Source organism: Podarcis pityusensis (genome assembly GCF_964106645.2).
Source record: "Podarcis pityusensis genome assembly, chromosome: 13".
NCBI lineage: Eukaryota > Metazoa > Chordata > Lepidosauria > Squamata > Lacertidae > Podarcis > Podarcis pityusensis.
In genome coordinates this window covers 37,038,583-37,049,857 of record NC_138038.1, presented here as the reverse complement: position 1 = coordinate 37,049,857, position 11,275 = coordinate 37,038,583, and the positions used below count along the sequence as shown (strand labels likewise).

General features: G+C 43.2%; 1 protein-coding gene across 2 annotated transcripts; it reads right to left on the bottom strand.

Moving 5' to 3' along the window:
* Positions 1 to 914: 914 nt before the first annotated feature.
* Positions 915 to 11,260, bottom strand: LOC308461306 (beta-2-glycoprotein 1-like). Of its 2 annotated transcripts, none has more exons than XM_080978097.1 (8): positions 10,934 to 11,260; positions 5,022 to 5,177; positions 3,961 to 4,146; positions 3,637 to 3,748; positions 2,802 to 2,878; positions 2,220 to 2,399; positions 1,855 to 2,052; positions 915 to 1,259 (listed from the first exon to the last, which is right to left on the bottom strand). In XM_080978097.1, exons 1-8 carry the CDS (start codon positions 11,001 to 11,003, stop codon positions 1,195 to 1,197), a joined length of 1,044 nt encoding a protein of 347 aa, XP_080834223.1. In that variant the 5' UTR covers positions 11,004 to 11,260; the 3' UTR covers positions 915 to 1,194. The 2 variants fall into 2 exon arrangements, with proteins under 2 accessions (XP_080834223.1, XP_080834224.1); XM_080978098.1 differs by having other exon boundaries at positions 11,046 to 11,259.
* Positions 11,261 to 11,275: the final 15 nt, after the last annotated feature.

Below are 11,275 nucleotides of genomic sequence, written 5' to 3'. Positions count from 1 at the left end.
ACCACCAATCTGAGGATATGTTCAGTTTTTTTGCCTGTTGCACAGCTCAGTTCTGTGGATGAGTTGTAAGAAAGAAGGCTGCACTTCTACATCAGCTTCCCTGGGAGTAAGCTCCGTTCAGCTCAATGGGACATACTTCTGATGAGATGTGTCGGACTGCATTGTAAGCCTCCCTCATCAAGTTAATTTATGTTTACTCCAAGTAAGAATGCATAAGATTGCAACTTTAAACTCTTTTCCTTCCCCTTTTTAATTTACTTGAATACAATCCCTTTTGTGGTGGAGGAATATTTTCTAAGCATACAGAAAGCTGGTGTAGCATAATTCGTAAGATATGAACTGCAATACAGTGGTACCTCGGGTTAAGTACTTAATTTGTTCTGGAGGTCTGTTCTTAACCTGAATCTGTTCTTAACCTGAAGCACCACTTTAGCTAATGGGGCCTCCTGCTGCTGCCGCGCCGCCAGAGCATGATTTCTGTTCTCATCCTGAAGCAAAGTTCTTAACCCGAGGTACTATTTCTGGATTAGTGGAGTCTGTAACTTGAAGTGTATGTAACCTGAAGCGTATGTAACTCGAGGTACCACTGTATAAGATCAGAAGTCCTTGGTACAGATTAACTTCCTTGAGCCACATATGCTCTCTGGGTAACCTTAGCCATTCACTGTTTACTCAGACTCAGCCCTCACCTCGTATATAATGGATAATTCAAATCTCACCTTCCAGGGCTATTGGTAGGATCACTGCAATTAATTTATGTGAAGTGTACTGAATGCTTGACACCCTATATAAAAACTACTGCATGAAACTGCCTTCATGTTTAAAAAGCCCTCCAGTGGTATCATGTTGGCACTGATTTGTTAATCCAGCCATACAGCTTGATGAATGGAGAAAAAGAAGGGGTACATAGGAAATTGACTTGCATGTTTTTATGACCTGAAAGGGATCTCTTGCTCATCTGGGGAGCAACAAAGATAGAAAATAAATAGAGTACAATAAAATAGCTAGCTGTTGGCCATAAGGATACTTAAATTCCCAGGCCCGATCTCTGTTTCAAATGTGGCTGGTTTCCTATTTGCTTGTGTTGATTGCCTCTTTTCCATCTGTCTTTTCTGCACTTCCAAGAGGTCTGCTGAGCCAGAACAAGAAGAGAAGGAAGCATCTCACTGGGGAATGTATGGGTTGAAGGTGTACTCAACAAGCAGGTATTTCAGATACAACTCTTTTGGGGAACAGGTGGTATTGCAGATAGGTAGGCTCTGTAAGAAGAAAGAGAAGGGAATCAGCAAAGCTGTTTGCAATGAGGGTTGGAATTTAATGAAAATGGACCCTCTTGACTATGTATGGGTCCCCCATCCCTCAAACAGGGGGTGGTGCAAATCCTCTGTGAAGCTAGCGGAATATCTAAAATAGGAATACTAAGATTTTATGCTATGCATTTCCCAATCCCATCTCAAGCTCTTTGATCAGAAACGAACGGTTCTATAATTGCGGTTAATTACTCAAGTGTACTTCGGTTCCTTTGCGTGCTGATTGCACAATTTTGGTGTTAGAGGGATGAATTTTTTTATATACTTGTCAGACTTCAAGTTCGTTTTAATGAGGAACTGAACTTCTCCACAATGAAATCTGGAAGTGGAGCCCCAAATCGAGGACAGTGCCTGGAATATGGCACATACCGCACCAGTCATGAGCTCAATGTTCTGAGATATATTGCAAGAGAGACTAGCTTGTGGAGACCTGCCTCCCAAGAGCATAAAGCAATAATATTCGTAACAGTTCCAGTCTCCTGCCCCCAGTCTACCAAAACTTAACACCCAATGTTGTTTTGTGCAGGGTTGTTTTCTGTCTCACCATCGTAGCAGTCGGGCATCTTCAACACACCATCGAAACACTGGCTGTCGGCCGTAAAACTGCAGGTCTTGTTCTCACTACGGCAGAAAAATGTGACAATTTCTCCATGATGAACCAGACCATCAGGGATCTCATAGACCCAGAGCTTACGCCCTTGGTAGATCATCCGGCTCCTCTTGGCAGTGATGGGACAGCGGGCTGGTAAGGGTAAGAAACAAAGCCTGTTAAGTATGGTTGACAGACCCATTGGCTTTTCACCATCTGGAACAGCAAAGACAATGGGGATGCTGGTATGGAATCTGATGGATGGGTTGGTAAAGTAATTGTCAGTATGTAAAAAGCAGTGGGGATTAGGAGGAAAGTACCTCTGCAGTAGGGTAGTTGGGACCAGTTTCCATTCTCCAGGCAAACCACTCGGTTAGAGCCATCTAAGAGGAAGTCCTTGTTACACAAGTAATAGATGACAGTTCCCACGGGGTATTCAGACTGATGCACAGCAACCAGGGTTGCTTCAGCAATATTGGGGGGTCGGGAACAGGTCACAGCTAGGGAGAGAAAAAGAAAAGTATTCTAAGTATGTGTGTGTGTGTGCATAAATGGATGGAAAGGATGTACAGATAGAGAACTCATGGATGGGTGTTTATTTGGATTTATGAACAGAGAAATAAATATGGAGTGATCTATAGAAGGATGATGGATGCTTTATTGGGTAGGTCAGCATGTGAATGGATAGATATATCAGCCTATTGGTTGGTAAAGGCAGAAGTTGCTTGGCCTTTGACTCAGAACTTATAATGTACTTCCAGGTGGAGTTTCTTCTGGTTTATTTGAGGTATATGTGGTAAAATGTGTGGACCTGTGTTACCAAGGAATAGAATACTACTGAATACTAATCAAGTGGCCAGAAAGAAGCTCGGCCCCCCACCCCAATAATCTTGACTACTTACGGTGGCAGGTTGGGGCTGCGTGTGACCATTCCTCATTCTCTTGGCATAAAAGAGAGCTGGGTCCCTCTAGGCGATATCTGTGAGGTAGGAGGAAGAAGAAGAAACCAGAAGGAAGTATTCAGTAGCTTTCCACTTGAGGGCAGATATGAGATAGTATTTATTAGATTTATATTTTGAGGCAGACCATGTTTTTATGCTTTTTAAAAACAGCTGACTGACTTTTTGGGTAAATGTTCTACCTCATTTTATGAAATTGTAACATTATATATATATGTTCAGACACTCTCAGTGGTGTTTTTGCACGAGAATGGTATGATAAAGGTAAAGGACCCCTGACAGTTAAGTCCAGTCACAAACGACTCTGGGGTTGCGGTCCTCATCTTGCCGAGGGAGCCGACGTTTGTCCACATACAGTTTTTCTGGGTCATGTGGCCAGCATGACTAAGCTGCTTCTGGCGAAACCAGAGCAGCGCATGGAAATGCCGTTTACCTTCCCCCTGGAGCGGTGCCTATTTATCTACTTGCACTTTGATGTGCTTTCGAACTGCTAGGTTGGCAGGAGCTGGGACCGAGCAATGGGAGCTCATCCCGTCGCGGGGATTCAAACCGCTGACCTTCTGATCGGCAAGCCCTAAGTGCCACAAATATTAAATTAAATTAAATGGGATGTGTATGCTGATCAGCATGTTGGAGTAAGTGATGGAGTTGAGGATAGTTTTATTTACATCATTTCTAACACACTCTTTAGCCCAGAAAGACTCTCTGAGCCACTTAGAACAAATCAGTTCTAAGACAGTCCCTGCCCTCAGGCTCACAACCTGAACAACTGACTTACCCATAGTCACACCAGTAGTGCACTTCCCTTCCTGTGTTGTAAGGGCCCCCTTCATGGGATCCATTTTCGATCTCTGGTGGAGATTTGCAGTGGGATGGTGGGTTAAGAGCATCTGATAAAGAAGAGGAAGGGGGAGGAAAAAAATGCTTGGTAAGTCTGTATCCTTGGTGCATTAGACCAATTGTTGGATTTTGTTTGTCACCTGGTGGAGGCACTGTAGTGGTGGAGGGTTAGCAGTGGATGTTCTAGATTGAATAAGAGGTGCTTGCGAGCTTGGTCCCTCCTGGTAATTATTGATGACAATGGTAGGAAATGGTTGATTACCTTCACAGGGTAAAGTGAAACTCCACTTCGCGTCTCCTTGGCAGCGACTTATTGCCACTTCCTGCCCATCAGCCATTAGAAATCCAGCCTTGCATGTCACCTCCATTAAGTCCCCAAACATAGTGGATTCCTGGACCAGCTGTGTCTCAGCATTGTCAATTGTCACCGGCCATGCACACCTCAAGCCTTGGAAGAATACAGAAAGAAAGATGGCGGCTGATGAGAACCCTGAATTTTGTGGGAAAGAGTTGAGCCTGGATTCTCAGGGTCTAGTGAGCCATGTTGGAAGAAGAACTGCTGGGTTCTTGTGAGGAAACAGAAGGTCTATTGGACAGAAAGAGATGAAAACCAGGAGTTCTGATCTTTTGGGGTGTAGTAGGTTGAAGCAACAGGGAACTGGCAATCAGGAATATTGAATTTTCTTAAATAGGGCAAAGGAGGGGTTAAGGAATCTGGAGGCCAGGACTCCTCTGGAAAAGGAATAAGGAATAAATGGAAGGCTAGATGCTAGAGCAGGGCTGGGAATACTAGAAAACAGTTCTTCACACCTAATGGGATGGTGAATGTGGGCTAGGTGGTGTTTTGGAGTTATGGGAGCCAGAAGAGGAATGAAACCTGTTTCATAAGGAAAAATGAGAGGCTATGACCTAGCATCTTGGGATCATTGCAAGTGGAATGTGATTGGAGATGTGCAGGGAGGAGAAAAGCATCTGGGAACAATTATTGATTATTTATTGAAATTTTTTTTAACCAAAGTAACTCAAAGCCACTTTCAGTATATAAACAAACACATACATATCTTGAAACTGACATAAAACTACAAATCTTAGGTTCTTCTGGAATGGGGGATGAAGACTATATGGCTGAAGTTTGGAATTTGGGAATCAGAAGTTTCAAGTTCTCGAAACTGGTTTAAAGGATTTTTTTCCTGGTAACGGAGCACTTCTGAGATCTCTATAAAGTGGCTAGGGCAGAGTTAGGTAGGAAGTACTGGGAAGCATGTAAATGCCTGGATTTTCTGTGAATATTCCTGTGCATGGACTAGGTGGTCAAGTTTCTACCTGTAGAAATGCAGCTCATTCCACATTCCCCGTCACATTCACACTTCCTGCTTTTAGAGCACCTGCGGCGCTCACAGTTCTTCTGGCACGTCTGCCCTGTCAGCATTGTAAAATTCTTCTTCCGCAGTGGACATTTGGGGTCGGTCAGATTCCTGACTGCAAATAGAAGAAAAGATAAGTGGTTACACAGATATGAGGGGATGAGACCGGGGAAAGAGGCGAGTGATATACAGTCCTATTTAAGAGCTACGTCTGTGTGTCTGTAATGGGGGAGTCGAAGGTAAAGAAATACCTTCCTTCCCTTCCCTAACACATAGCTGTCAACATTTCCCTTTTTTTAGGGGAAATTCCCTTATTCCGAATAGGATTCCTCACAAGATAAAAATTGACAGCTATGCCCTAACAAGAAGCTCCAAGATGCTTTGTTGCCTCAAACAAAAAATTCAAATAGTGTCTCCTCCTCTTGAGGCGATACAAAATATCACAGTAAACTAAATAATTGGCAATTGGCCGTCCTTTAACGTTGTTTTGAAATCTCCCATCTGAGTGGGCTGTCTCATGGTAGGCCTGGTCCTGCTTTTCCCTGTGGTGAATGAGATAATTTCGGCATCGTGGCTCATTTCCTGCTAGCGAGCTTCTCAAATGTCCCTCAGCTGAACCTAATTTTTAAGCTGTGCCTCATTACTCTCGCAATGTCTCTGACTCCTGCCGTGTGCTTGTTTGTTTAGGTTTGTGTACAAGCAGGATGTCAGACTGAACCTAAATCTGAACTCAAAAAACCACGCAGAACCTTCACCCCTCCAACCGAATTGTAACAGAATAAGAATTATTATCTGTAGAATCTGTTGACCGCAATCAACAACAATTGGGTTACCTGTTAGAATATGAATCTAGCTTTTTTTTAAAAAAGGCCAAATCTTTTGTTTTTATTATTTTTAAAAATTCAAAACCATTTAAAAACTGCTTATTATTAAACCAATATTTAAGTGATGTACAATAGAACATAACCCCCCCCCCAAAAAAACCCAGCGTGTTGCGCTAACCCCACCGGCTCCAACCAGAATGAATCACGATGAGCACATAAAAACAGAATAACATCTGGAGATTTGGGGAAAGATATTTGGGGGCTGCTCAGTGAAGAGAAAGGCTGACAGCAGGGGATATCCACTGAGGTGGGAGAGAAGTGAGAGACACAGGCTCCCAGATGCCTTTGGGAAGCCTGAGAGCAAGGGCCCTCTCCCTCCTGTGGTTGCCACCAACTGGTATTCAGAAGCGTACTGCCTCTGACTGGGGAGGCAGAGTGTGGACTTTGTGGCTTGTAGCCATTGAAAGCCTCTACCTCAGCGGACTTGTCTAATCCTCTTTTAAAGCCATCCAAGTTGGCGGCTATCACTGCCTCGTGTGGAGGCAAATTCTGTAGTTTTACTATGTCTGTACTGTGTGAGGAAGTACGTTCTTTTGTCTGTCCTGAATCCTCCAAAATTCAGTTTCATTGGATGTCCATGAGTTCTAGTGATATGGCAGAAGGATTTCCCTCCCCTTCTCTATCCACGTTCTCCATGCCATGTGCAATTTCGTAAACTTCTAGCCTTTTATTCGCCTCTTCTCTAAACTGAAAAGCCCCAAATGCTGCAACCTTCCCGCATCAGGGAGTTGTTCCATCCCTTGATTATTTTGGTTGCGCTTTCCTTAACTTCTTCCAACTCTACAATATCCTTTTTGAGGTAAGGCAACCAGAACTGTACACAGCATTCCAAATAGGATTGCCCCATGGATTTGTGTAACCACTTTATAATATTGGCACCCCCTTGGAAGGCAGACACATGGGGGCTGGCCAAAGGCAACTGGTTGGGCAGTGCCCCATTCACTCTAATGGGCTGTAGTTCCACCGGCTGTAGTTTCCCAGTCCAAGGTAGACGACATGTTCCGGTCAGGGTTGTACTCCCTCTAAAACTCTCATTATCACATCATTCACTTTCCAAAGTAAGTTGGGTCCATCAGTTACCCTGGTTCTCTTACAGATGACAGAATCACTGGTGGCCTGAACAAAAGTCCCAGAGTTGTGTTCCCTGTCTGCTAGGCTACCGTATTTTTTAAAAAAATAGACATGAGCCTTGACTGTGTACTTGCAGTCTCAAATGTGGGGCTGAAATTCTACATATGCGAATGTCAAAATCACTGATCCTGATTACGGGAAGGGTTACAAATGGACCAGAAAGAAACTTCTTTGGCATGCTGTTCCCATAGTTTTAACAGCCTTTTTGCATGTGCCAGTGAAATCAGCCAGTGGAACTTTCCACGCTATGGAGATAATAAACATTATCACCTGCTAATTCCTGCAAAACTAAATGTGAGCATGACAGCAGTTGGTAGGGTGTTAATGGGAAGTAACACTCATTTGAAGAGATCTTGAGACTTTGGCTTAAATATATTCTGTATGGAAGGGCATGAGGGTTAAAAAGAGGGATATTTAGAGCTTTGTATCTTAAGCAAAATGAACATTTCCTTCTTTTCCAAACTTGAATGAGAAAAGTTGTGATGCTGGCAATGGCCACCAGGTGGAGAAATATATACTTGGCTTGAAAAGCTGCCTTATACAAGAAATGCTGTCTACCTGTTTATTTCCATACGTGTTTTTTCTATTTAAAAAAAAATTATTTTAATATTTAGACCGCAACACTCGAAGGTGCCATGTGAGTAGCAATATATCCAAAGGTAACACGCCTAATTATAGCTGACCCAGAAATGAAAAAAACCTCCAAAAGCTGGATTTTGGAAAAAAACACACACTCCAAAGATCCACTTTTATTAGGACCAACCAAATTAAAAAATAATGGCAAGCTTTTACATTCTCCAGAGCTCTGCAACAGGCAAAGTGTTACACAAAACAGGAGTCAAAGGGACAAAGGGAAAGTACAAGGAAAAGTACAAGAATTAGATTGGATGTTGTAGCTCTAACATCAGCTTGTAAACTCAGTTCCCAAATTACATTGCACCGAGGTACAAATTTTAATGGTCCTGTAAGCTAACAAAATTAAAATTAAATGCACATTATATTGAAAAATCAATCAAATATATAAAAAGATACTATTATTAAACAGCTTACATTTAATAACATGACTTATGCAGTCCGTCATGAGGATGGTTTATTTGTGCAGGTAAGGACCTAGCTATGTAGCAGTCAATGTGATTACCCTGATGATCTGCAAAGTGAGCCTCAGTTGCCTTGCTTGCTTTGTATAAGCCCACAGCTAAATTGCAATAGTGCTACATCCATTCTGCAGTCACGTTACTTCACATAGCCCTCTAAATTCAAGAACTAACTTGTGGGGGAGGGACAGGAAACCTATTTTCTGGGATTGATAGGATATATATATATATATATATATATGGTTTTAATTGCAGGGGAAATGTGATATCCTTGAAATAGAAGCGTGAGCTTAAAAGAAAGATGTCTGGATCTTTCTCAAACCCATTAATCCTCAGCAACACATTAGTAACAACTGTGTGCATTTTTAAAATTTTTTTTGACAATTTGCACCATGAGTAGATGGATAGATACACTGATTTAATAATAGACAGAGATAAAATTAGGCATAAAACCTTGATACTTCCCATTTTAGAAACTGTACACAGGATGGAGAGAGAGAGAGAGAGAATATGTGTGGGAATAGGGAGAAGAAAAGTGAATGGAAGTTAGGAAAACAGCAGAAAGAAAGAAAGAAGCCCTACCTGGCAATCTTACACAGTAGGCAGAGAATAAGGTATCTGGTTGGCCACTGTGAGAACAGGATGCTGAACTAAATGGGCCACTGGCCTGATTCAGCAGGTTCTTTTTAAGTTCTTATGAGTAAGGGGCTCAGAGTAAGCTAACTAGATTCCTATCGTAGCTCAGCCCAATTCCAGTCTCTCTCTTTGTAGGCTTGGCTTTTGCTTCAATTTTCTTTCTATAAAATGTGTTGAAAGTGACTGCGAGGGAAGGGATTCTGGTTATACATCCTCAGTTTTAAGACTGGAGAGCCTAGAAATCTAAATATACGCAAGTGTCTTTATGAGGGTAGAGCATGTTAGGTAAATGGAAAACTATTTGGACGCAGGACAGGTCTGAGAAGGTTAAGAGCCCTGGCGTCTTAAAGTATGTGTCAAAAGCCAACGGATAGTTGAGGATATATAAATTCTACAACTCTGTGGCTCTACAGTTTTCCCACAAAGTGGTGCTTTATACTTTGGGCTGCTTGTATCCTATGATCCTCTCCAAACACAGAACGAGATCAGAAAAATCTGGCACCCTGAGCCTTTAGTAAAAAATGCTTTAGGGAAAAGTACAAAGGGGTGAGAGAAAATGAACAGATAATAAAGTCACCCTCTAGATGAACATGGGAAGCTGTCTTATCCCAGGTCAGACCATGGTTCATCTAGTTCAACACTGTCTGCACTGACTGGTAGCAAGTCTCCAGGATTTCAGACTGCTTTCTCTCCTAGCCTTACCCAGAGATTGAACCTGGAACTGTCTGCCTGCAAAGCAGCTGCTCTACCACTGAGCTTATGGCCCTTCCAACCTACTCATCTTTGGGGGCAGGGGAGAGTATATTATTCTCTCCTCCTGTGTGTCCTCTTTGAGGCGCACAGCAGGTACAGCTGGGGGTTTTCTGCTCCAAGTGGCTGAGCACTACAGTCAGAGCCCCAGAATACTCCAGGACCCCCTGCAACATTGCAGCTGATGCCAGGATATGTCATTTCACTGATGGGCCTAACAAAAATAGTTGCTGTAACTATGTTTGGCTTGCTTGTGCCCAGCAGCCTGGATTTATATAAGATGGTAGCTCGAGTTGCAAATGGGCAGAAGACAAATACAATGGTACCTCGGGTTACATATGCTCCAGGTTACAGACACTTCAGGTTACAGACTCTGCTAACCCAGAAATAGTACCTCAGGTTAAGAACTTTGCTTCAGGATGAGAACAGAAATTGTGCTCCAGCGGCACGGCGGCAGCGGGAGGCCCCATTAGCTAAAGTGGTACCTCAGTTTAAGAACAGTTTCAGGTTAAGAACGGATCTCCAGAACGAATTAAGTTCTTAACCTGAGGTACCACTGTACAATTTTTCCACAATGTGTAGAGATTGAGCACAGGTCTAGAGCCGGTCCAAGACATTTTTCTCCCTGAGGTAGAGTAGCAAATGCTGCCTTCCCTTGTCCCTCCCTCAGCAAGTCAAGAGCTTTGAGTTTCGTCAGTGGCTGGAAGGTGGAGCGGAACTGGCCCAAGACATTTTGCTGCCTGAGAAGGAGCGGCAGATGGCACATAACACACCTGCCCTGCCAAAGTGAAGGCACATAGTAGTTCCCAAGGATTGCTTTGGCACATGAGGCAGAAAATCTCTCACACACGCCTCTCCCAGGAAATGAAAAAAAAATATCACAATAATAATCTAAATCGCTGTTGTTATTTTAAATCCTCATTATTTATTAATTTATATAATCCCTAATGAAAAATAAGTCTCCCAAGCAGTTTGCCAAATATAAAAACTAATTACACAATTCTGTTGCCCTTTCATGATATCCCAAATCATGACTGCCTCACACTTCCTAATGGTAGAGCCGGCCCAGCATTGCTCACTGCTTAACGTGCTGGACGTCCCAGGTTAAACCCCTGTCATCTCCAGTTAAAAGAATCAGCTAGGAGCTGATGGGAAAGACCTCTTTCTGCCTGGGACAGACTCCGGAGAGCTCCTGCCTGTCAGACAACAGAGGACTAGATGGATAAATAGCCTGACCTGGTATATGACACCTACCAACGTTCCTAATATAGCAGCTTGTAAGGGACAACTGAACAAGGAATATGAGGAAGGGGAGGTGAAAAGTCAGGTAGAGGGACTGAAAGCAGAAAAGGGGTGAAGCAACTGTGGGGACTCACCTCCCACTTGTCCAGAGCCTTGTGAGAACCAGAGAACCGCCAGCAGTGCCAGGAAAAGGAGCGAGGACATGATGCGAGGAAGATGCAACCCGCGTCTCTTGATTATACCTACGTTTTGGGGAGACAGGTTCTCTGGGAGAGAGGCAATGGTTAGTTGGTCCGAGGAAAGTTTTTGGGAGTGGGTATTAGCGCCTCCTAGATAATGCAGAATGAGACAAGGGTGCAGAGATACAAGATTCCAGGGTGCTCTGAGAAAGGAACCAAAATTAATGGGTGCCAGGGTGGCAGCCGAAGCTCCTGGATTTTGTCTTGCAGGCTGATGGGATGGCCTTATAAGTAACT